This window comes from Triturus cristatus, chromosome 3_2 (assembly GCF_964204655.1).
Source record: "Triturus cristatus chromosome 3_2, aTriCri1.1, whole genome shotgun sequence".
NCBI lineage: Eukaryota > Metazoa > Chordata > Amphibia > Caudata > Salamandridae > Triturus > Triturus cristatus.
In genome coordinates, this window is record NC_140584.1 from 457,376,773 (window position 1) to 457,404,547 (window position 27,775).

Here is a 27,775-nt window from a genome sequence, read left to right on the forward strand (position 1 = left end):
GTAGTTCCTAACCTACCCCTTTCGGGACAATCAATCCAAGTTGTAGGAGTGGAGAATAAGAAAATGACTAATCCATTGACTGAGGCAATACCTGTGAGAATAGGAACTTGCCACAACCGACACCAATTTGTGGTATGTGACTCAAGCACAGTCTGTTTGTTGGGTCGTGATCTTTTGTGCAAATTGAACTGCGCAATCTATTGTACACCCAAAGGAGTGGAATTGAAGACTAATGATGATGATGCTGCATTTAAATTGGCAAATCAGAATCTGTATACAGAGCTATTCCCTCTGTTGACAGTCTAGGAACTCCCACTCGACCTGAGAGATTCTGTCTCTTTGGACGTATGGGACTCCACAGGAGAAGAGATAGGATTGATCAAAGGGGTTGAGCCAGTGAAGATCCAAATTAAGCTAAATGCGGAGTTCCCGAGAACACCCCAGTACAATTTGTCACCGGAAATGGTTGCCGGAATCAAGCCTGTAATTGAGCCTGTTATCTAACAGGGACTTTTGAAGGAGATAATGGGAAGTCCATGTAACTCGCCCATTATTGGATTGCAGAAATCAAGTGGGAAGTATAGAATCTTGAAGGACCTGCGAAAGGTCAACACGATTGTAGTTCCTTGTTGTCCCATGGTACCGAATCCATCAGTGATACTGTTCCAGATCCCATGCGAAGGTGAGTGGTTCACAGTGATTGACCTATGCCAGGCATTGTTTTCGATACCACTGCATGAGGAGAGCCAATTTTTATTTGCTTTCTGGCTGGAAGATTGTGTGTTAATATAGTGTTGTATCCCTCAAGGGTATACAGAGAATCCATCGATCTTCAATCAGCTTTTGTAGAAGAATCTTGAGAGTCTCGTACTGCCACAACACTCAGTTCTTGTGCAGTATATTGATGACAATTTGATTGCGTCCGAGATGGAGGATGCTTGTAGGATCGATACGGTAGCTTTACTGAACCATCTAGCAGAAAATGGACACAAGGTGTCTCCAACCAAGTTACAGTATTGTCTGACTGAGGTACAGTATTTGAGTCACCGAATTGAAAAAGGCAAGAGAAAGGTGTCACCCGATCGAATTGAGGCGATCCTGAATATTACTGTGCCTACCACTTAGAAGGAAGTCAGGATGTTTCTGGGAATGGTTGGGTACTGTCATCAATGGATCCCCAATTTTTCCTTTAATGCGAAGCCTTTGCAGTGGCTGACGCACAAGGATGTGAGCGATCCGGTACAGTGGTATCCTGACTGCCTGATTGCATTCTTGGAGTTGAGAGAGGACCTGTGTTGTGCTCCAGCTCTAGGGATGCCAGATTATAACAAGTTCTTTTCATTGTTCTGTTATGAGCGAGAAGGTTGCGAATTGTCAGTTCTTACTCTTAGTCATGGAGGTGTCCGTAGACCAGTTGCCTACTTCTCAGCTACTTTAGATCCAGTAGCTTCAGCGTTGCCCGGATGTCTTAAGTTGGTTGCTGCAACCGGTGTCAGCATTGAGAGTTGTGAGAGTATTGTTATGGGTTACCCACTTATGGGTTTTGTTCCACATTCAGTTGAGCTCCTGATGATGAGAACTAAGACACAACATATGACAAATAATAGACTCACACGTTATGAGCAGGTTATACTAGCCTCAGAGAATGTGACTTTGAAACGTTGTTCTACGCTGAACCCTGCTACTTTAATGACTTTGCCAAATGTAGGTGATGAAGATTGTGAGGACCATGACTGTCTCGATGGGACAGAACTTTGCACCAAACCTCTGCCCGAGTCTGATTAAATCCTTTTTGTTGATGGTTCATGCTTAAGAGACAATGTGGGTCACTTAAGAGCAGCATTTGCTGTATGAACCATTTCTGGAGTTGTGGAAGCTGCTTATTTACAGGGAGTATGCTCCGCACAGGTAGCTTTGACTCGTGCCTGTTTGGTTGCTGATCAAATCCGAGTCACCATCTACACCAACAGCCAGTACGGATTTGGTGTGGTTCAAGACTTCGGACAGCTATGGTCACAGAGAGGTTTTTTAACGTCATCAGGATCTCCTATCAGGAACGGGGAATATGTGAGACAGTTGTTGGAAGCTTTGCAGGGTCCACAAGAAATTGCTGTGGTAAAATGTACAGCCCACGGGAGGGGGAATGGCTTTGTCCCACTGGGAAATTGATATGCGGATGAAGTTGCACATTTTTGCTCTGAACAAGGGTGCATTTTCACTGGAGATTATACAAGAGAGAGCCCAGAAAGAACCGAGCTTAGCATGATGTTAGCCATGGCAGACACCTGGGATGAGCTAATGCGTCTGCAGGGAGAAGTTTCAGAACAGGAAGAGGCTGCTTGGGTTAGAGCAGCATGTGAGAAAAGAGATGATTGCATTTGGGTTGGAAGTGATGGTCGAGCAGTATTACCTGATGATTTCTTGAGCCCTAAGGCAAGAAGATTCATGGAACAGTGCACATTGGAAGGGATGCTATGGTGCGAGTGTTCAGACAAACGTGGTACAATCCACGGTTCCGTGCGTTTGCTGAAGCAGTGTGTCATAGCTGTATTTTATGTCAACAAATGAATGCTGGAAAGAAAACTGTGGTAGCATTGAGTCACACTGGGAGGTCTGGAGGGCCTTTCAATCAAATCCAGCTCGATTTTATAGAGATGCCTAGGTGCAATGGCTTGAGGTACATTTTGGTTGTGGTGTGTGTTTTCTCACAATTGGTGGAAGCGTACCCAACAAGAAGATGTGATAGCCTCACAGTAGCAAAGTTGTTGCTTAGGGAATTGATTCCACGGTTTGGTTTCCAACTTCATTGGAGTAGGATAGAGGAACACACTTCCACAGCGAAATAATGAAGTTACTTTGTGCTGCCTTAAATGTTGATCAAAGACTGTATTGTAGCTGTCGACCAGAAGCTACTGGTATTGTGGAACAGATTAATGGGACTTTGAAGATGAGGCTGTCAAAAGTGAGTTCATCTACGTCTTTGAAATGGCGTATGCATTGCCACTGGTGTTGATGAGCGTTCGTAGTATCCCCGATAGGAGACCTGGCCTTTCACCACATGAAATCCTAATGGGGAGGGAGATGCGGTTACCAACAGTGCCATCCACAGCCCTGATAAACATCACAGATGATTTGATCCTTGATTATTGCAAAGAACTGGCTGACGTGGTCCGTTCTGTGTCTCACCAGGTTGAAGCTGCAACTGCCCTGACCTCGAGGGACTTCTGCTATGACCTGTGTCCAGATGACTGGGTATTAGTTTGTAAGCACGTGAGAAATAGTTGCCTAGATACCCGTTGGAGAGGCCCTTAACAAGTGATTTTGGTGAAAAATACAGCAATGAAGTGCAGAGGCATGCCAAACTGGATTTACAGCTCCCATACTCGCAGAGTTTCAGAACCCCTGGTAGAAACAGCTCCTCTCATAAAAGAAAATCCAGCTGTGGCAGCAAGGCCACTCGAGGGGACAAGCCAAGCTGTGGGGGTTGCTGACGAAGCTGGTTGCCCACCAGAGCAAGCTGAGGGGGGTCACGCTACACAAGAGCCAGGTATTGACTCAGAGGGAGAAAGTAACATGGCAAATGGTATAGAGTCAGACTCAGCTGAAAGAACTGGTGCGCAAAGTGGTCGGGTGCAGAGAAGAAGAGCTGAAATTGCAGAAGAATCGTGGCCTCGGAGACAAAGAAGACTGAACCTGAGACTAGCTCCTGAGAGAGATCTTGATCCTGTGTCGGAGATATCTGAATCTGAATCGAGTAATGCAGAGCAAGCTCAAGAAGGTCCAAGAAGGTCAATGTGAGTAACAGTGCCTTGCCTGAGATGCACTGCCCCGGAGTGGACTTATATGGTTACTGATGCCGGGAGTATTGGGGACCGGGAGACTGAGGTCTTCGCAAGTGATCAGCAGAACACCCAAGTTGAAAATTCATGTGGGACTGATAGTTTCTGGATTGGACTGACAATAACTATACCGAAACCTCCGATATTGAGCCGAGTGCGAATTCTGATCCTTCAGTAACTGTCCTTTCCAATTTTGGGATATCAGCCACTAGCTTAGGAAATTGCAGCTGTTGGTCTTGAAATTTTGCAGCATGTATTGATTGCATTCGGTTCGGAGGTTATAAGAGACTGTGATTGAACTGTGAACTGTAAATAAGTGTTAAAGAAGATAACCTAGGTCCGAGTGGAAGAAGAATACATTTAGGGGTCTTTTTGTAGAAGAAGAAAGAGGGTTAGGAATTCTTTTTAAAATGTGTAAATAAAAATCTGAATAACGAACTGTGAAAGAATTTTCAGTACTTCAATGGACTGTGTTTGAACTGGCTGAACAGCAATCTGAAGTGAAGGAAAAGAGACCTCTATTGTATCCTCTTGCTGAATTAAACCGACAAGCTGAAAATGGAGTCTGGAAATTCGAACCGTAGGTCTAAATGTGTGATAGGTACACTCATAGTAGGGGTGATAGTTGTAATAGCAGTAGTTATTATTGTGTCTGTAAATGTTTCACATGATGCAGAAGTTGAGGAAGTCTGGGTAATAGAGACATCCACACCTACTACTTCTAGCACAAAAGAGGGTATCATAGGAGCTGAAAAAGCTATGCTAAATCACACTAGTCGTATGTTGCATGTAGATTTATCTAGGGGAGATTACATGCTTAATGCATATGCAAAGCTGCTATATGAATATGTGAACACAATGGATGTGAGAGACTGTTATATGTGTATGCAATTGCCTCTGTGTGTAGAGGAGGGTATTCGATATCATCATCTCCCTTTGACGTGTAGTATTACATGTAGTTTATTGTTTAGTATGTTTTATGATATGGGTCAATATGAATAATATTTTTCAAATTATGATGTAGTGCTTTCAGAGGTTCTAGCTTATGAGCATTTGAACAAGTATGATTATTACAAGCAGGAAGATAGAAAAGGGAAGTATTTCATACCCACCCATCGTCACAATTTAACATGCTCATTAACGGATGTAGAGAAGAAATGTATAGATCAGGTAGATGATAGACATAGACAATTAACTGGAAATCGTTATGACAAGGAAAGGAAAGTTGAGTGGACTAAGGAGGAGTTAGCACATAAAGCGAAGGGGAGTAGTAGTCCAATAGCATTGGATTTTAAGCAGAGAGGAAAGTTGTGTGTGAGACAAGTTCAGACCTATTATGAGGAGGTCTTTGTAGGACAGAGTGTGTGTGATCATATTTTCACTATGAGGCTACAGTGAAGACGTTTTTGCAGGATGCAGTACAAGTGGTTCCAAACATGTATTTTGTGTGTGGGAAAAATGCTCATGTGCAATTGCCATTGAATTGGTATGGTACCTGCCAGATAGCAGTGGTGATCTGAAAATGTATCATGTGGAGGACTTAGGACTTTTGGATAGTGGATTACATCCTAGAAGGAAGCAAGGTGCAAGTGCAGGAGAGATTGTGGGGGACATTTTTGGAGCATTAATACCAAATCTGGGAGTGGTGCTGAATGACATCAAGATTAGGAAGTTATCAACCATTGTGGACAAGTTGTCAGCAAACACAGCTCAGTCGTTGTTGCTTGTAGACGGAGAGATGGTGTCGATAAGAGCTATGGTGATACAGAAACGTCTTGCTTTAGATGTTTTACTGGCAAAAGAGGGCGGAGTCTGTAAAATGCTGAAGGTTCAACAGTGCTGTACTTATATACCTGATAACAGCAAAGATCTGAAGAAGTATATAAGTAACATCACTGAGATACATCATGAGGTGCATGACGTAGCCACAGAAGGAGTTTGGGATAAGGTGGGGAAAGGATTTGGTAAAGTGGGAAGTTGGTTTGCTTCCCTTGGAAAGGGAATTCTTAGTTATATCTTGAAGCCTATTATCATAGTGGTGGTTTGTGAGATTATATTGTGGGGATTAGTTAGAGTATACAAGTGGCATAAAGCAAATCGAGTTGAGAGATCACTTAGACAGCAAGGGCGAAGGATGGAGAGACTGCAGGACAGTCATTATGAGAATATCAAAAACCTGGAGAGGTTCAGACAGGGAAGAGTGGCTACAAGTTCTGTTTAGGTTGGTTCTTTCTCCAGGGAGTGTGAATTGTTGTGATGACACTTGTCATCAGAGGGGGGAACTGATGGAGCGTGATAGTGCTCTAAAATTGTAGGGGTGCATTATAATCATGGGTAGTCCGCATTCGCATATATTCCTGTGTTGTATTAACGTGGTTCCTAGAAACGTATTGTAATAATGATGTGATGTTACATCGATAGAAAAGTATTTTGTGCCATGCAAGAGAAATGAAATGGCATTTATATTTGGAAACTGTAACCGTTAGTATAATGCAACTGCCTTATGAAAAGTCTATGTGTAATGTAATGCATTTTGATTTATACGTGCACTATGTTAAGGTCTGCACGTGGAATAACTAACTGTGCTTAAAATGTAATAATTGTAGATGCTTTCAGATGTGTAATTTGATGTGTAAAGGCCTAAATGAAATATTCACGTTGTGTATATGGAAGGCCTATTTGTTTATTCTTATGGTGGCTGATTTGTGTAGGCCTGCAAATGTAATTTCCCTGGTAAGCTCGAATTTCAAGGTAGTCAGCAAACTTTATGTAAATGCAAGGTTGTTGTTCTGTTTTCACGTTTCAGTTGCACGTGGAAGAAGCTGCCTTTGTTAGTTAGAACCATTGCTCTTTGTTTTAGGAGTTAGGCATGGAGGAGAAAAGAAACAAAGTAGAAGATGGTGTTCTTTCTCACCGAGGAGGCCTGGGATTCAAGGTCACACAGCTCAACACTGGACGGAGTGTGGAAGGCGGTGGAAAACTACCTAGGAGAGGTGTTCGTTGAGATGAGGTGATGTGTGCGCATGTTTTACATCTTCGCGTTTTGTATTAGGGATAGTGCCCCATGGGAGGAGAATCAGAGGGAATGCGAGAGAGAGGAGACAGAATGAGTTAGGGGAAGGGATTCGAAGATCGATTTGGAAAAGAGCATCTTAGAACGAGCTCTGTAGCTTTGGCTACCTGACCCATACAACGTGAATGTACTGCTTAGGAAGCCTTCATGAGCTGACACCTTTTACTGAACTTGTCTGGGGAATGCTAAGTAGGGAGGTCACTTTAGAGATAGAGAAGGAATAGTCTAATGCTTTTCACTTTTCAGCCACAGATGAAGTCTGACTTAAATATTGGAGCAGTCCTTGCTTGTGTCTTATTCTTGGAACTTTTCATCCTTTATATGATCCATCGGATTAAGCTCACTCGTAGATATGGTTTTGTATTAGTTCATATGTACTTTTACAACCTTGTCTTGAGGTGCTTGTACATTCAGTTGTTTTTGGCTTTGTAATAAACCCACTAACTTGGAACTTGCACTTTGTGATCCTTTTGAGGCACAGTTATTACAAATTGTTGGATTTTTCTAAAATGAGTTATTTCTCCCCTTTACACTTCTCAGCAGGTAATAAAGACCCCATCGACCCAGGGTTCCTAGTTAATGTTAGGTAGTGAAACCCAGCTTTAACAAGCTCTGGCACCACAATCCGTCCTGTGGGTGGTGGAGATAATTAGGAAGTTGCCTGCATATAACTCTAAACTGTCCATCACCCCTGGAGCCCCCTCGAAGAGTCTAATCAGGGTGTCTCTCCTGAGCCACTCTGCCAGTAGTTCAATGGCTCCTGCAAATACTAGGGGCAAGAGTGTACAGCCTTGATGTGTGCCTCTACATTTGGAAAATGTCTGTGTGGTGCCCGTACACTTTTACTCCTGCCAGCACGGTTAGAAAATAACAGGCATGTATACTGGCAGAATGTGTGCCATAGATTGATTTTATCTAGGAAATTGGTCCCATCCCACAAAATCAAAACCCCTCTTAGAGCCTATTTAGTATCAAGGACAGTGGACACTGTAACCAGTCTGAGAGAAACAAAAATATTTTGCAGTCTTTTAATATCATGTCTGCGAGAGCATACCAGCATTAAGCCATACTGATCTGGGAGCTCTAGTTGCCCTATGACTTTCGTCAACTGTGTCGCAAGACACCTAGCTGTGAGTTGGTAGGAAATATCATACACTACCACACACAGCTTTCCCATGCATGGCTGTGCCGCACAGTCATTACAATGCATTGTCTTTAACTTAAGTATGAAATTTAAAAAATATGTATTTATCCGGGCCACTTGAATTATGTGGCAGTGGAGACCCAGATTGTGAGGCAGGTTGCAGCACTTTTTGTGATAGTATCAGTTCATTGTTTTGTCATTTTTAGGGTTGAGCCCGCGAGAGCGTGGGCTTGTGCATGCGTCTCACTTGAGGGACACTGTTATTAACAAAAAGGGCTTGGATGCGGCAATTAAGCGCAAAGAGGCACGTGGACTACGAAAACGCCCCATCTCCATGAAATGGGATCTTATGCTGGATGGTTTCAAAACACTAGATCTTCTCCCACAACAAACCAATTCTACCCCGCAGTGAAACCCGCATTATGCGGTTCTAGGTTTAAATAACTGTTAAATGGCCAATTGGCATTACTGCCCGCACATCAGCAGTAGGTCATACCAAGAGATGTATACACAAACACACAAGGTTGAGTGGCACAAAGGAACCGACAGGCCAGGAGGAGGCTAGAGGGTGGGGGGATCTATGTTAATGGGGTGATGTGGAAATTTGTTGCATATCGAACCAAATAGATATTTCTCACCTTGTAGATATCCATGCTGTCATATGTGCACAGACTGTCTTATTTTCAATTTTGCTTATGCAAGCAGATTTTGAGAATGGCAAATAGATAACATTTGTGACTGGTAAGAAAATAGAAAAATGCCACAATGTACCTGATATTTTAACTCGAAGTCATCCTGTGGTGCTCAATAAACTTTGTTTAAAAAATGGAAAAAAAACAAGGGCTTGTAGTCCGCCCGTTGCTTACCAGTTGTTGCCTTGCGTGGCACTCTTCTGTACAGCCTCGTAATTCATCACTTGGGACTCAACATCATTTCTGTTCCTCGCTGTGGAGCAGGACCAAGCACTGATTGATTCAACATAATCAGTGCCAGTCCACTGCTCCCAACGTGACTGAGGTACAATGTTATTCTTTATACTGTTAGTGCCCTGCAAATAGAAGGCGTGCCCCTTTCACAGGATTAGAAATTAGGTATTGGGTGTCTAGGAGGAGTTGCAGCTCCTGAACCCCATCTGCTTACACCAACATATTTCAGACAATTTCTATTGCCCTTGCGGGTCACTGGCCTTCTTTAGGGTATCAATCCCTTGTGATTATTTCAAGTATTTATAGTCAGATTCTGACCTACTTCAAGAATGGTTTAAAATACCTTACTTGTTTCTTGAGAGTAATCACACTTGCCTATTGCATCCGAGTCTCATTAGTGATTCTCGTAACCAGGGACCGAAGTGGGGACACCGCCCTGCAGTAATACAATCTTCAAGGGGCGGCATCTCTAACCCCATACCACTCTGTGTCGTCTGATCATTGCCAATAGATCCCCCTAGACACCCAATACCTAATTTTTAATCATTTCAAAGGGGACCATTAATAAATGAGTTTTCACTGTACCCTCTTAGGCAGTCCTAACTTGCAATTGTCTCTGCATTATGGATCCCTCATTTGGAAAACTTGTCTTTCTTTTCTTGGTTTATTCCTCCTTTCTTTAAAAAAATAAATATCAGTGCTACACCCAGTGTGTTGGTCTGCTCCTGGGTGTTGATAGCGGTCCTATGATGAAGTATGCCACTACAGAGTGGGTGAGGGCAGTCTTAAAAATCCAATGGTTTTAACCAAACTTTGCACATCTTTGACCCTCCTGTAAGCATGTCAAGTGTAAGGACATCTAATATATACATAAAACAGAGCATTCCCTCGACTCCTCCCTTTCTTTTATAATATTCTCCATCCTTCTCTTTTTGTGTGTTTGAACGTATATATGGGGGGAGCTAGCAAAGGCTCACTCCCTTGTCTCTTAGTTTGTGGCATCAATCATCATCTTCAGCAAAGCAATAGCAAATCTTGCTACTTGTTTAAAGAATTCTGCCAAAAAACCATTGGATCACGGCATTTTCCTCACCCTGTATCTGTTTGAAAGCTTCTTACAATTCTACTGCGCTGATTTATTCTTCTAGGAGTTCTTGTGAACTGTTTGTGAACGTGTCATTGGGTGGTTCCAGACACATTCCAGTAAGTCATCTGGTACTGGCGTTATCTTCTAGTGTATAGCTGCTGGCATTGAGCTACAAAGACCTCTGTGACCACTGTCCATCTGCCCAATGCTGTATATGTTTTGGATGGCATTTCTGCACTGGCACAACTTACTGGCTTTATTGTGCCACTGGCATATCCTGCATTATGATGCATGTTAAGCTGGCATTGTTTCCCCATCAGTGTCTGTATTAGCTTAGTGCACTAGTGGTTCAGTGTTCTGGATGAATTAGGGATCTAGGTATAGTGAACAGGTTGATGTCAAATCTAAAAGTCATTTCTTCCCCTTGGTGTTTATTCTGGGCAATAGTGTAACTAATTAGCCTGCCTCTCATGTGCCCTTTGTTTGCCTCCCAAAGCATTACATGTGAACAGTCACAACCTTGGTTCAATGCCCAGTATTTCTCTGTTTCCTTCGTTATGTACGTTTTGAATTCTCCATCTAGCATCCACCAGGTGCTAAGGTGCCAAATGCTTCTGATCCCTCCCTGTGCGGCGCCCGTATGATTTTTATTGGCAAATGGTCTGAGAGTCCTCAGGCCATGCTTTGGGCTCCTGACGCTTTGCCAAGGTTTGTTTCTGGTGCAAGAAGGAAATCCAATGTATAGAAGATCTTGTATCTTCCACGGTAAAAGCAAAGCCGTGTGTTACCTAAACTCAGAACCACCATGAATTTCTCAAAGTGTGCAGGGTCTTCCTGCTCTGACCCCAAATATGTTGAATTGTGAGGATACAACCCCAGTAAATCTTCAGCGGTATATCTGCGTAATCTCTTGTTAAGGGTTTTTTCAAATTACAGCAAGGTATGGTCGCCCTATGAGAACATGTCATGTCACATCAGCTATGAATAAAACTAAAGTTCCTGTGTATGGACAGTCCTCCACCCCAGCCCCTCAACATGAACATGGGTGCATGTTGATCATGGCTAATCTATAAGGACCTTTTGAAGAAATTGACAATTCTGCTGAAAGATATCTTCTTATCCTCGTATGGTCTTCCTAGCATTTTATTAAGGGCAACATTCTGTTCAGCCACATTGCATCAACCTCTTTGGAGCAATTATCAAGAATAAACTAAATTGAGATCAACTTTGATTTTCGGACGTTGAACATTCGAGGCCAATATTCGGAAAGTGGAAATTTCAAAATTACTTTATTTTCATCCGAACAATTGTCACGGTGTGGTGTTGAAAAGCGAGAGATCAATAATATGCCATAACTCTGGAGTCAGCAGAGTGCGAGTCATAGTATTGATTTCCAATAAGACTTCAACTTAATAAAGCAATGGTTTAAGGAGGGAAGACTCCATTGGGTCCTTTTGAATGTGGGCAAACGTTGCATTGGTCCTCTATACTAGTGGAGGTTTTATAAAATATAGTTATAACGGTGTAAAAACTGCATGCCACAAGTTGCTGGCAACAAAGGAAACTGATGCCACATAATTACCATAAAGTTGCATATAGCTCCAAAAAACGTGGCATGAGGGAAGCTTCCGTCAAAAATCCATTAAAGTGACCTCCCTACTTTTACAGCCATAAAACACTGTTTCCCCGCAAAATTGTCAGATATATCATCTGTTTCAATGTGGAAATTGTGCTGCCAGCTGCAAGCGCATAACCGTGGAGCTTCAAAAGCTGCTTAGAAACGTGAGGGTTAAGAGGCGATAGCAAATGCAGAGTCCTTTGGGTCCAGTATTACAAGACTAAAATAATGTCACTGAGAAGAATGTTAAAACATGAGCTTTTAGTGTCTTGCCAGCTGTTTTCGTTGCTTTTCTTGATTATTTAACACTTTAAATATACAGGTTAAATAGGAGGCGTTTAAGTACTGGCTTGCTGACAACCCTCCTGTGAGTCTCATCCTGCTGCTGTTCTCGGGTGATTTTTTTTTTAGACTATCTCATGGGATTTACATAAGGATATGCAAAACGCATAAAACTGTAGTAGTCAATAACAATGTATTGAAATTCTAGCAGTGATTTTATGATGAGTGTGTATTGGCTCTTGTTTTGTTCGATTAAGTGACCAAGACATTTTTTCCCATAATCCTGGCATGAATGTGGGGATACACAAGTCCAGTAAAAATTGGAAAGGTAGTTTCCTATTTTCATCTCTTAAGACTTCAATGGACGGACAGTTTCATCGGTTACTTCCAAGATCTGTTATTTTGCTCGCTTGTGTTGGGCTCGGGTGTATACGAATATGTGGGCTATCTTCCATAAAAAATATATTTACAGTAGGACACAGCAATATGCTGTTCTCTTAAGCATGAACACTACTATATAATTGCACCATTTAAATAACTAAACCTTTTAGAAGGCTTTTATGTATTACCTAAAAGTTTAGACTGCTTTTAAAATTAAGTGAAATTATTTTTACTGTGGATATGGAAAACACCATTGTGATTGGGGTATTGTATTCACTAGGCGCCAAGTTTGTTTTGCATTGCTTATCTCGACATAGTCGAGAAGAGTTTATTTTCAAATGACTGTGAACCGAACAGTTATTTCAATAACTATGGGTAGGTGCCAAACTAGTTACTGTATATATAAAGCGCAAATTACAAGTAAAAGAAACATTGTGTCCTACAATGTTGTAGTGTCCTTTTTATTAAGACGCAGAGAATTCTAGGAAAGACAAATTGGTGACATCCTGGCTAGCCACATATCCAGTGATGTCCAAGGTGTTTAGTGTTTAAAAATGACTAGGGTTGGTAGGTTTCCCTATATGTCGGAGGACCACCTGCCTAGAAGTATGTTTCTATCTTCCAGTGAGGTGAAGGGGGCTATTTGGAGTTTGTTAGCCTAAGAAAAAATCCAAACATCGCCCAGGCTCTCCACTAGGGCACAGGATTGTTTGTGTCTCTGCCCAGCAAGGTGCCACCAGCTCCTTTTTTCTGGGGATATAAAAACATTTTTAAAAATCAATATACCATCTGGGGTCCTCTCTGCGACACATATATCTGGGCTTCTGCACTCCAGCAAGGAGCCAGGCACAAAACAGTGGGTAACCATGCACTTTTTGGATACTTTCTGAGGCTAAGGACCAATCCAAACAATGTCTGTCGACCTCACTCAGTCAAAGAAGTGTATGCTTGTGCCTCAGCGAGAAGCCAGGCACTATTTTAATTTTTTCTTACAATAACAAAAAAATCCAAACAGCATCTGGATCCTTGCTGAAGCACAAAACTGCGAGTCTGTGTCCCAGAAATCAGTGAGTTATAGGAGATAATGGTTCAATAAGGACTCATTTAGTATTATGTTCAGTATATAAGTAGCAACTTAGTTACTATATTTAATCAAAATAGGAGAATTTAATATTTCATGCAAAATATAATTTAACAAAACGTCAAACCTATAAGCTAGCGATAGTGTGTTTAGTACTGTGTTTAATCATAAACTGCATACTAATTATCATAAAGGCAATCAAGAACATACAGATGTGCACGGTGTCCCCAGTGATCACATACAGAAACAAAGCGATTAAGGAAGAGTTAAATGTGTGTATACAAAAACAACAATGGCCCAATTCATGAAGAATTCATAATTTACAAAGTCTGTAAATCAATACACACCATCAGTCATAATGTCAAAAACCTCCTTATTACCTTGTAAGGTCAGCATCGTGACAATTTATTTAAAAAAAAACATCAAATATGGCAGTAAAAATGATACCAGAAAATATCCCTAGTTTTTTGAATAGGGATAAACAGATGGTTATAAAAAAATCACTTGCAAGAATAGTTGTGAGAAATCACTTACAATTTTCGCGAACCAGCACTTAGGATGTCTAAAATCAGAAAACTATGAAAAAGTATAAAAATGTACGAAATACCAGCAAGACTGAGTCAGCCTAGTGAAAAGGCTGATGAGTGCTACTCACTCCTATAACTGTAAATATCGGAGATTTAACAAAAAAAATCAGGCACTTCAAAAGGAATCAATCTTATATATTATCCAGATAACCTTAACCAGTGTATCTGTGCCTCAGTAGGGACATTCAGGGCTCACCCAAAGATGGTTAAGCATCCTCACTTGCGAGGTTTATATAAGGGAAGAAATTGTAATCCCTCCTGGCCCAGGTAAAGTGGCCCGCACCTCACCGTAGCTGGCCGAAGCTAAGACAGAGCAATCGTCACTGTCTGGCAGAGGGATTCTAGTGAATGGTACTTCTAATAAACGAGCCGTCATGATTGCGCCAGATATAAATGGCCTCCGAGACTTCAAACGAGGCGTGGAGAATGTGTTGTACTTTGAGAGTATGGAACATCAGGCAAGATGCGGAATGAAAATGACCTACAATGAGGAAAATTATCAACGTTATCTCCTATATAACTAACTAAATGGGAGGAAAGCAAGTAGGGTTTAAATACGGAGAATATAAAGAATTAATTTATCATAATTTGTTGCTTAAAAATTCAGGTAACTTGAGAAATGAATTACTGGAATAAACCAAGTGTTTGGAGAAAGACTGCACAACAACATATGTATAATAGGCTTACATATGCAGTATGAGGACAGATATACCATTGTGCTATAATCCATGTGGACAGAAAAAGCAACTGATGTTAGGCACAAGTAGAGAAACGGACTATGAGTATAAAATAATACGTCTATGAATGTGTAAACAAACACAAAATAAGCAAAAGAGCGTCTAAGGCAAAGTTCAGTCCACTCAAAGTTCATGTTCTCAAAATGGAGCGCCATTCTTGAGTTAAGCTGGTGAGGGAGGTGGGGAAGAATGCCTGTCCTTTCTTGTTCTTTTCACCAGTAGGATTACCTAGGTGGTAAAATAGCTCTTCGTACCCTGTGAATGCAGGTAATGTTGAGCATAGCACAGTTTGACAGCATCCACTATCCTATACCAGCACTCTCTAAAATGCACCTGACAACACTGATATACATATGTTCACTTTATGTTACCAGGGACAGTGAAGGGCGATGTACTGAATGTGAATGTGGATTCACACTCGAAAGATGGAGGGCCAATGGGAAGGATGATATTTTGATCAAGGAGGATAGTGTCAGGAGTGAAAGGATCACCCTCTCTAGAAGGAGCAGGCTCTGCATTTCTAGAATTCACCTTCTCGCTGAGACAGGACGCCACCGGACACGGTTACACGCTACACAGCACTTCAGTCACAATTTTCCTTTTACACTGAGGATACCTTCACGTTTTACTCCAACACTGGCATGGGATCCTCCCCTATATGGACATATAGGTGGTCTCCACTAAATTGAGGATGTCTTTTCTAGCCATATTACACGTCCCAACACGGACGTACTACGCTTACAGCGATTTATGGATACTAGTTTACTTGACGAGACATCAGCAACTTTACCTTTGCGCTGAAGAAGCCCATGTTTGGGCGAAACGTGTTGGATGTCTATATCTGAAATCAAGCATACTTCAAATAAAGACGCACAAAGATCACAACAAAAACACCTACTCATTGTTTTTTCAACTTGTACATATTACTATCCTTACCTGCTTTCAGTATATATTGCCTCTCATATCCCCTGTGTGTTTGTTCATTTTTGTGGTCAAGTGACAGCTGACCATTTGAGGTGGGCAATATTCAGAACCCATGTGACTAACCCAGACAGTGCAGTCTTCTTTAACCCGGGTGCCATCTCATTTCCGATCTGCATTTCTAAAATTGCAGTATGAAACACGCATTTAGGAAGACCGTTTTGATCAATGGTTTGCTGGTTCTGGCTCGATCATAGCTTATACCTAGGTCCTCATAGTTTTAAGAGTGGGCTGTGTTTGCTGACCCACTGTAGAGTTGCTTGGAGCATTCTATGAATTGTTCCAGAAAAATTCTAACCTGGACTTGTTCTTTGTTAATGTTGTTTACCTGGAGCCACATTTCTGAAGATCACGAGTTATGTAGAACAACTGCCTGAGGTTTTTATTGGACTTGAGTTTAATCCCTCAAAAGCGTTGTGACTTAGTCATATCCTACCCTTCCAAGGACAGTCTTCTTAATACCCTGATAGGAGGTAACCCAGTTAGAGTTTACAGACAGATAAGCCTTCTGTATATCCCCTATGAGAAGAGGGGGAGGGGGGCCAGTAGTGTCCCTGGCATTTAACACAAAAAGAAACAATTACTTAGTTTAGTCCATCTGGATATAACATCCAGGCACATCGCGATCCCCCACATAGACAAAAGGTTGTGACCAGGAAGCTGGTGCACTTCCAAGTCTGGAGAAATGTTTTTCCCTCAAGCAGAGGTGTGACCTGCCATAGACCCAGACAGTCAGCTGTAGGTACCCACAAGGCACACAAAACCCCTCAGGCCTCGCCACGGTGTTCTCCACAACAGAGCACCTTATGACATGGGACATGGGAGAGGGAGCCAATGACCTTAGACAGAGGCTGCAAAGGCAGGCACTGTCGTTTTCCCGATCTGAAGGCCGAAGACAGTCTCAGCTCCCGGCTCGGGTTCCCCCAAACCCCCTCGAACACCACACGCTCTGATGCGCAAGCTAGCACAGGTCCACTGGTTGCAAGCATGGGTCCCTCAGACTCTGCAAGCTTCCCTGCACTGCTCAAACTCCTCACGTCCCGGCACTTCAGGTGGCTGCTGATCTTTACGAGCACACTCCTCTGCCATAGTGTGATGATGGTCTACGTCAGGACGGTTCTTGTCCCAACCAACGATCACTTCCATCTGTCTCTGCCGCACCCAGTGTGGTCTTTATGATCTTGTGGAGACAGTAAGATCCTTTGTGTCCCTGGGATATCATGGACAGGAGGCCAGCTCACCTGCCCTTGGAGAGTATCTCAGGACCCAGGCCACGACAGTTGGCCCTTTGCCGCAGGCCAGCAACATACAGACCAATCCAACCAAGTGATAGTCCACTTCTTGGAGCACAACAAGCTCCAAGCAACAACAAGTCTGCAGATGGTCCAGGTGCAGTTCCTCCTGCCCTAAAGATTCCTCGTGTCGATGTCCCAGTGCCAAACCAACATAGTATGGTTCCAAATCCAATAGCGTCTCTACTTTCGGAGGCCAGAGGCCCAGTAGTTATACCCACATTGGCCTTGGAAGATACAATCAGTTCAAAGGCCACTTTTAAAATGCACAGGCCCTCTCTAATTTTTGTCCTTTCTCCGATACAACCCCGGGAGGTTTGATCACTATCTTTAATGGGGCAACACCATGCTCCTTGGAAAGCAGGTGCCAATTCCACCCCCAAGTAACTGTCCCATAAAGGTCCCTCAGAGTCAGAGGTCCAAAGTTTGCCTTGAGCCCCTAGTTTATGGTCTTCTATTGGGAATGCACAGATGTAGCTGTCCCCCTAGCACCCACATGTGAAATAGGAGACAGGCCGACAGGCACACAGAGCCACGAGCATCAAAATACGGGCTTTCCCAAACTGAGATTTCCATCATAGTAATGTCGAACCCATTCGCACTACCAGAGAGGATTAACCATTACGAACTCAACAATACCAAATACTATACTGCTAATATTCTGCCCGCAGGAAATACTGCTCGATAACCTTTCCCTTCACCCCCTCATGCTAACCCAATGTGAGAAGCAGGCCCCACTGTTCTGAAAACACCACCAATGCCATTCATGACCTTTGCAAGTAACGCATACACGCACATACCCAACCTCTTCCCAACAACACACCCTGTCACCAGGGAGAACTCCCATATAGCAAGAGACATGCAGAACCTTGGCACACAGCTTTTTAAATACCAAGTCGAGTAACAGTAACCCATGTGCACAGACCCCACAAGGGCAAACCTGTGGCACAATCAATGAGCTACCTCCGTGGATGCACAACCAGTGTGGCAGGCCCATGGAGGAGCATTCGAGATACATGCCCCAGATATATGTCTTACCTCTTGACAAGGGACTTACAGCTAACTTGAACCAGCCAATCATATATACACCAATCGCCAGTAAGTATATGACGAGCACCCCGCTTTGGCACTGCACGGCAGTGTCAAACGCACTAAAATTCCTAAGGCTAGCATCCAGATCAGCTGAAAAATGGAAAGGAGAAAAGCAAAAAGTCAAGGGAAAGCCCCCTAGAGAGGCCCATTTCCAACAAATATAATTCCTAGGATAGCCCATTCCTTATAGTAAACACCTTTAAGGTGTCTGCCCTGTTTATGCAAGCTCCAATAGTCCCATTGTTTTCCTTTTATGTCAAGTACCCCACTATAGCCACTTTCTTTATGGTCCCTGTCTACCTCTTTTTTTATTTCGTTGATGGGAGGGAAATGCCCACACCCTATTATTTATTTCTCATCTCCTCTCTTCATGCCTCTTCCTATACTCAATATTCTTCCTCACCTCCCTCCTCAACAATGTGTTATATTTTTACCTTTGTTTCTAACCCAGTATTTCTACCTCATCTATATTCTATTACCTACCTTCCTACTTACACTATTGTACCTTTAACCCTACATAAAGCCAAGTACCTTTACTCCTACCTATACCTAAATATGTTTACCGTTGATTATACAGTATTATGTCTATATATGTCTATGCCATGGACTGCTTTTACCTTAGTATCCCCACCTTTGCTCATACCTTAGTACCTCATCTCCACCTTCTCAGTTGTACCTCCGCCCCATATATACTCTAGTACCACTGCTGTTGCCTATAACATAGTACCATATCAATGTACTAGTACATCTACATTTAGTACCTCTCCTGCAGATATCCCAGTACCTCTACCTATATGCTAGTATCACTACACCCACCTATACCTCAGTACCTACACACCTACCTATACTCTAGGATCTCTAATGCTACCTATTTTCCAGTACCGCTACCTATACCCTAATATGTCTACCACTATCGCTATCCTAGCATCTCTACACAAATACATGGCAGGAGAAAAAGAGGCAAGAGTAATGGACAGACGAGAGTGACGTTTTTCTGCACAGCGTAGTCAGTTTTTCTTGTGTTTTTGTTGCATTTCCTCACATTCTTTGATAATAAAAAGGGATTTTCTCATTTTAGGAATTCACTAAAATGGAGGTTCACCCAACCTCCAGCTGGTGCTCTCGAGTTTATTTTTTTACGATATGAGATAGAGCCTTAGAGAGTGCAGGGCCTCTTCAAGGATGCAGGTTTACTTGGAATGAAATATAGAGGCAAGTATGCTCATAGTATGAGAGAGAGATGAATTATGAGCATCAACCCGAGAAAAATAAACTAAAGCTCCAACAAGCTGAGAGATTAAAGTCTGCTTATCTTCCTGGCAGAGGTGATGCCTACCAGTGATGCAAGTTTCCCAGAAAGCAGGTTTTGCATGGTTGAGTCCATGAGCTTACAGACTTGTTCATTAAATGTGGCTGTATCAGATTAAGGTCCTGCCTAGATACAGGTTTCCAACCAGTGGAAGCAGCTGGAGAATCCCTGAAAATATGACACTTAACAGCTTCCTTTCACAGCGAGCAGTGCACATCTGTCAAAGAATACACTAGCTGCTATAACACCTGTAATATGCTATTAGGTGCTAAGCGAATGAGGGTGAATGCCCAGAGACTAGATTCACATTCTCGATTGTGTTTATTTAAATGATTCCAAGTAAATTGTATTTTGACTTTTGCAATGACGTGTGCGTGCTGCAGGTTTCTAATATTTAAGGCATCAGTAGCATAGTCACCAGTGCAAGAGCCTGATTGGTGGATGCGCCATGGGAGGTTATGTGACCATGTCTCCAATGTTTACTGGGCATGACTGGTGCTGTTGAACCTGGACTGACTTTTAGCATTTGTGCTGCTCTATCGGCAAGCTCTGGCACCAACCTCAATGGAAGGACCACTATAGGTCACATGACCCTAGGCACACTGATTGATGGAGTGCACTGGTCACATCGAGACCACATCCCTTCTGCAGAGAACAACAAATGCATATCTACCTCTTTGGGATTAGTAACAAAGGTGCAGTTTGAGTCCCTATACAAAACAAACAGAAACCGATATCAACACATTCCTTACTAAATAAGATTATAAATCCAATTCTAAATATAATATGGGAATTCTTGCAAGTACTTCTATTGTAATACATGTGTTAATGACCACGCTGGACCTATATACAATACCCACCACGTTGGACCTGTATACAATACCCACCACGCTGGACCTGTATACAATCCCCACAATGCTGGACCTGTATACAATACCCACCACGCTGGACCTGTATACAATACCCACCACGCTGGACCTGTATACAATACCCACCACGCTGGACCTGAATACAATCCCCTCCACGCTGGACCTGTATACAATACCCACCACGCTGGACCTGTATACAATCCCCACAACGCTGGACCTGTATACAATACCCACCACGTTGGATCTGTATACAATAACCACCACGCTGGACCTGTATACAATCCCCACCATGCTGGACCTGTATACAATCCCCACCACGCTGGACCTGTATACAATACCCACCACGCTGGACCTGTATACAATACCCACCACGCTGGACCTGTATACAATCCCCACCATGCTGGACCTGTACACAATACCAATACATTTAACATGTAAACTCTGTACTGTGTTTGGCAAAAGATCACCGCTTGCTTAATATACGATTTCCAAGAATCATCTTCGATTTACTCCCTGCCTTAGTAAACAGGGTTCCGTTCCAGTTTATTACATTAACAGATTTGAAAAGAACTTCACTGAAGGGTTAGTTTTAAAGGAATAAAAGGCTAGGGGCTCATTACAAGCGGCCTCAACCACCAGCTGGTACCCCCCACCCTGGAGTTCTTTATACTGAGGTCACCAGTAACTCCAGTGGATGGAAAAAATAAGCATCTTTATGAGTTGGACCATAAGGGTCCTATAATAACTGAGGAATTACTGGGGGGATTGGTATTCTCTGGTCCTATTCCCCAAGTAATTCATTCCTTTTGCCCCAACACTTTCTCACTGATATTTCGGCTGCTTTCAGGAGCCACAATCTGTGTGTGAAGGTAAAGAGGTCGACTACGTTCACATAGATCTCGTATTTGCGATGAAGCGGTAATAAATATAGATTTCATACATTAAGAGACTCTTCGAATGGAGGGTCTCCGTCAAAGAATGTACATATCTCACTGTGCACACATTCTAAACGGAGAAGTATGTGTTGTACCTGTAACCTCCAGGGTCGCCTTGCTTTCCGCTTCATGTTTCGTTGACTTATGCACAGTTTTACATATGAACTCTGACCCGTGATGATCCGAAACGGTTGGTGTAAACTTCAGCATACTTGTGACGCAGTGTGTTCTGTCTGGAAATGGAACGTGGCTTATGCTATGCGTGTATCCGGGTTGTTCTCTTAATTCCTCCACATTGATGGCTTCGTTTTGAAATCTGGCCTCAGCAATCTCTTGTAGGCCCCCATTGTGACTCCTGGACCAGATGATGGATATATCCTTTGGCTTGAAGCAACTTATCAGGCAGGTCAAAGCGCAATCCTCATGTTGTACAAGGGGGCGTGGCATAAAGATTTTGGACATTCTCGGGGCAGCTGAAAGAAATGCAGAATAAAGAACACGTGACCACAAACATAATATATGCTTTAACGTCATTCGTGGCGATTTGTGTTATTTGCATATAAGAGTGTGTAACAATACGTAAACTGTGTATTATGAGTGCAGAGAATTATGTCTAGTAAAGGCCCAATTCACATGTACCTTCTCCAGATACTAAATTTGTTTCCAATGCTGTGCAGAGTACCCCATGTTTGAGGTAAGCTGCTGCCATTCAAATGGTATTAGAATGCTGCGCATTCCACGTGCCTCCAGCTATGTTACTGAGCTGCCTGTCTCCCAGTACAACCTTGTGTTCTCCACGTCGGAGCTACTAAAAGTTACATCTTCTTTTTATGCTCAGTTATAATCAGCTACTCCGAAACTCGGTTCGACCGCACCGACTGAGTACTGTGACACTATGCAACTGCTCTGGTTAGATCATGCTCATCGCGCCTATTTAGACTTGCCCATCACCACTGAAGGAATTGAGCAAGTCATTAGGGATCTGCCCAGGGACAAAGCACCTGGACTTGATGGACTTACCACTGCTTTTATAAAGAGTTTGCCTCACTGCTGGTCCCACATCTTCTAGCCATGTACAAGGTCTCCCTAGAAGCAGGCATCCTGCCCCCCTTGGTGAGGGAGGCGGTTATTATTACACTCCTTAAACCGGATAAACTGGCCAACTGCTGTGACTCCTACCAAACCTTTTCACTAATAAATGTTGACAATAACATTTACGGCAAGATCCTCGCAAATCGTTTGCAGCCCCCCTGCCCCTGATTGTAAGACCCGATCAGTCAGGCTTCATCCCTGGACGTTCTACTTCGCACGACCTTCAGACCACTTTCGCAGTGAAGCACCACCGCGACCATCAAATCTCTGCATCCGCTGCCTTACTCAGTGCCACTAAGGAGTTTGCCTCCCTAGAGTGGGCATACCTCTTTCACCTCCTGGCGCAGCTTGGCTTTAGCCCACGTTTCATCAAGCAAGTACACCTCCTTTACACTCTTCCCACCACTCAAGTGTGCTTAAATGGGCTAATCTCTTATCCCTCCCCAGTCACCCATGGCACACAGCAGGGGTGCCCGCTATCACTGTATCACTGCTACTTTTTGCCATCACAATGGAGCCGTTGTCGGCGAGGCTCCATCAGCATCACACGAACAGGGTCATTGATTTTACCACCAGGGGATTGATGGTATCGAAGTACGCGGATGACATCACTTTATACGCATGCGGCCCACAGGAGACCCTGGCTCCTCTGAGGCAGGAGGTTGTGCGGTTTGGCGGCTACTCAGGTATATAAGTTTATTGAGCCAAATCTATATTATTCCCTCTTACCGATAGTACACAGCCGTTCCCAACTGAGTACCCTTTGAAATGGGAAATGGACCTGGTCAGATACCTGGGCATATGGCTCAGGCATGATACGTAAGAACTAAGGCGAACAAATTACAGCCGGGCCATGGCCTGATTAGAGGACAGAGTACCTACTTTGTCCAAACTGCCCCTATTCCTTGCTGCCCGTATTGCGATAGCAAAGATGATCATCCTTCCAAATTTCTCTACTCTTCCTTAACATGCCCCTACCACTCATGGCTCACTTCCTCAAATGTTTCAAATCTAACATAGTGACGCTAATATCGGTGGATAAACAACCACAGGTCTCCTGGGAGCTCCTCACTCTACAACTCGCATAGGGAGGATTAGGCACACCAGACATGACATTAGATGCTTACTGAAACCAAGCTCAATTCCTTCACTTTATAGCTATACCCAGCTCCATTCCAACTACATGCTGCCATTGAGACAGACAGGCGCTGCCTCGTGCCTGTTACCAACAGCGTTATATCTACCCCAAAGAGCTACAAGGAATGAAATTGACACGGTTGAGTGCGTACGCTGGGCATGGGAGGATCTGGGAAAAGAGCAGGGCTGTCACTCCTATATGCCCCCTCCATCCCACCATCCAACAACCCCTTGATACCACTGCTATTATATAAGGGCGCCATCAAACCTGCACATAAGCACAATCGCAGACTGTTATCAGACCTGTACCCTGATGGTCAGTTTATTCCACCCTCCCCATTCGAGGCCACGGCATCTCCGTCCCCCACTCTACTGAATACCCTACTATACTATAAATTGAGGGCTACATGCCGCACACCACCTGCCACATTTCCACACTTGCCGCCAGACCTCCCAGCGCTGGAACATATCCTCACCTCCCCATCCCCACATAAACTGATAACATGTCTCTACAGCACTATGCAGAATTTCTCACTGGTTGCTTTCCCGAAAGCGCGGGTTACATGGGAGGAGGACACAGACCCGGCCATAACTTATGCGCAGTGCTCTTTTTGTTGCGGGTAATTGAAGCTGTACTCCACCAATTACAGACTATGCCTCGTTCACTTTACATTTCTGCATTGCCTCTATCACACCCCTTTACAACTATTCAATATGGGGCTAGTTCCAGACCCTCACTGTCTATGCTGAAGCTCACCCCAAGCTTCCTTTATCCATCTCGCTTGGCTGTGCCCAAGGGTGGGGTCCTTCTAGAGGGAGGTGTACGAGCATATACAGTAGAATCACCTGCTCCCTTATTACCCCCTGGTGGGTCTGCTGAATTATTTTAAAGATACACCCAACATGCAACGTCATCTCACTGCCATGCTTCTCCTGTTGGCTAAGCGGAGGATGGCCATACACTGGGGTTGGAAACTCACTCCCACCGTCAAAGCATGGCTTTGTGATGTAACATATTGCTAAGAGCAGTTGACCAACTTCCGGGTACTTATGCTGATCCGCTACCGCCCCAAAGATATCTGGGAGCCATTCCTTCACCAGAGGGACTCAAACTCGCCAGCACTCGCTTTAATGCCCTGAAAACTATGTCAAGGTATGGCTTTGCACGTTTGTCCCTAGTCCTGTAGAAGTGGCTCCTGGCAGACTCGACAATCCATTTGCACTAAGACTATGCGTCCTTTCAATGTGATTTTATAGTCATTTTACTGTTACTTTTGCCTCTGTGTTTGCACTAATTCCTACATATGAGAATTTGAGCAACATCATGTGCATTGTGTTCTGATCAAGATTGTTCACTCGTGGCAATGTTCCTTTGTGCTCCTCCCCTCCTCCTTCCACTCTTCCCACCTCCTCTTGCTTCCCTACCTCCTGTTCCGCTGACTTTGTTGTTGTCTTGTTTATAATGACAAATGTCAATAAAAATAATTAAAAAAAACATTCAAATGGTATTAGTACAGTGTTGTCTTGCTTCATTGAGCAAGATTTGCGCTATATAAATTACTTGAATTTAAAAAATGAATAAAATATTGTTCAGGTCTTACATCTAACACTCGGAGTGTAACTGTGGGTGTCGCCCAGCTCAGGAGCTAAGCGTTTGAAGAGGCTTCTGTGAATTTGGGTATTTCAAGAAGGTTCATCTAATGCAATGACTAAGCTGAGGAAGGACTCTGCTAGTAAAATTGCCAGTATGTATATGACGAGCACATCGCTGTGGCACTGCACGGCAGTGTCAAATGCGCTGAAAATCCTAAGGCTAGCATCCAGATCAGCGGAAAACTGGGAAGAAGAAAATCAAAAAGTCAAGGGAAGGCACACTAGAAAGGGCCAGTTCCGACAAATACCATTCCCAGGATGGCACATTCCTTAAAGTAAATACCTTTAATGTGTCTGCCCTGATGTTGCAAGCTCACAAAGATCCATTGTTTTCCTTTTATGTCAAGTACCCCACTATAGCTACCTTCTTTATCGTCTCTGTCTACCTTTTTTTTTTTTTTGAAGAGAGGGAAATGCCAACACCCTATTATTGATTTCTCATCCCCTCTCTTCATGCCTCTTCCTATACGCAATTTTCTTCCTCACATCCCTTGGCAGATGGGATACTTCTGGGATATACCATTTGCTGTATTACAAGTGCCACTGCATATAATGTACTTGTAATACAGAGCACTGGATAGCTATCACGTTTGCGACGGAGTATCCTATCTACCAGTTAGGTGGCAGGGGAATGAGAAAGGGAAAAAATGTTCGACAGGTCTGGCATGAATCTTCAGGTATAGAATGGAAGCCCTCCGCCCCAGGCTATTGCATATGAAAAGGAGGAGGATGCATGAAGCTAAGGAACTGTCAAAGATTGGAAAGCTGGAAAAGTTGCCCAAGATAAAACTGTGTCCTACTCATGATACCACATTGTTTCAAGATTTTCTAACAAAGTAAGAAGTCAAGTTGTTGGCTGCTTCACATCTCTACAAAGAATGTCAAATCGACAGGAAAGCAAAGACCAATGGTGAAAAGGGGAGTTAAAAAATGGTAACAGTTTCTATAGCAAGGAGAAGACCCCTGTCTTGCTTCGCCTTTCAGATAATACAGAATCTCCCACACGGTGGCTCAACACGCACGGCAAAGCAGGAGACATTAACATAAAACAAACAACACCTTTAGAAAAGGGTTTTATTTTACACAATGCTCTCTAACAGAAAGGCTTTCCCAGATGCTAAATGCACAATATTCAAATACACAAAGAGATATATATGTTTATATGCAAGCAATAATTACACATTTGGTAAATGCAACAGTTAAATGCATGAATAATACCATGAATAAACAAGCAGCAAATAATATGGGATATCACTCAAGAAAATATAATATGCTGGACGTTCTGCAAGAGATCAGAAAGATATATATACACTAGATACATCAAATGATTACTTTGGATGTGCACCTCACTCAGTCACACATCACAAAGAAAACACCTCAAATCATCAAAGCCACTGGCCACACATCACAGTGACAGTAATCAAAGCTCAAACACCTCAAATGACCACAGCCACTGGAACCACGCATCACAATGGCACTAGTCAGAAACAAATCACCTCACCCGATGATCGTTCACTCGGCATCCTTGCCAATTCTCGCTGGGGGCCCGTTCACAGCTGGCTTGGACTCTCGACCGGGACTCAAGTTCCGTTTGTCTTACAGCAGTACGTCTACTCTTTAAGTGAGCGCCCAGCTCAACTGTCAACAAACGCCAGCTTTATAGTCTCGAAACTCGCACTAGAATGTTCGAGAGAACTTTCCCCCCACGCCAGAGGAATCTTACCAGACCTGGCCAGCTGCTAAGCAAACATTCAATGGCAGGAAGGAGTTCCCACGCTTGCTCTACAATCTTGCATGTTCCAGCCTTTATCTTGACGAAGCTCACGAAAGCCTTCCAGGGTACATTAAATAATCTCTCACAAAAATAATCCTTGAACGTGATTAACCCAAACAACTTGCAAGCGTTGCTGTGCGCACAGATAAAGCTCAAGCCAGGCAGGGTCAGAATTCAGGATGACATGAGGCCATGTCAAAGTCAATAGTAAGAACTTCATAATACTTCCAATGTACAACACAATGAACATTTGTGCACCACTGCTTATAGCATCACATACTTCATCTCTCAATGTACAACACAGTCAACATTTGTAAACCACTGCTCACAACATTGCACTTCGAGACCAAAAAGTACATTCCACACCTCTCTCTCCCTCTCATGCTTTCGAATGCACATCCAACACGTTCTGTTCTTGGCAAGGCTGTTCTACACCGTGACAGCTCCCACTGAAAGACTGCAAGATTACAAGAAATAAACCTTTAAGAGAAACAAGGCAAATGCAGGACCGTCGTACATTCAGGCTAGGGTAAAATAACACACCAAAGTCAGTTAAAATAATGGTAGTCAAAGGTCATCACAGGGTGTCATACCACAGGAGTGCCTCTAGCACTACAACCCCTGATCCACCATTAAAGAGAAGATCAGAGCTAAAGTAGAGGTGTGTGAGAATGTCTCATTGATAGTGTTACCCGAGGTAACAAGAGACACAATCAGATATTCTATGTACTTTAATTATTCATTCTGGAAGGTGGGTCATTCAGAGTCCTTCAAACTCGCAGAAAGAACACTGCCCCAATTTCTGAAGATAGTTTTCCTCAATTACTTAATCCATATTTTCACACAGACCGAAGAAAGAGATGCATGCAAATGAGCGTGTGCCTTT

The 27,775-nt window shown here is 43.2% G+C and overlaps 1 protein-coding gene across 2 annotated transcripts in view; it reads right to left on the bottom strand.

Moving 5' to 3' along the window:
* Nucleotides 1-27,775, bottom strand: part of LOC146857534 (uncharacterized) — a 364,382-nt gene that overhangs the window by 168,761 nt on the left and 167,846 nt on the right. For both annotated transcript variants that reach the window (XM_085648076.1, XM_085648077.1), the window contains exon 6: nt 21,329-21,706. In XM_085648076.1, the coding sequence (XP_085504202.1) occupies nt 21,329-21,706 (378 nt within the window). The remainder of the gene's footprint in view (nt 1-21,328; nt 21,707-27,775) is intronic.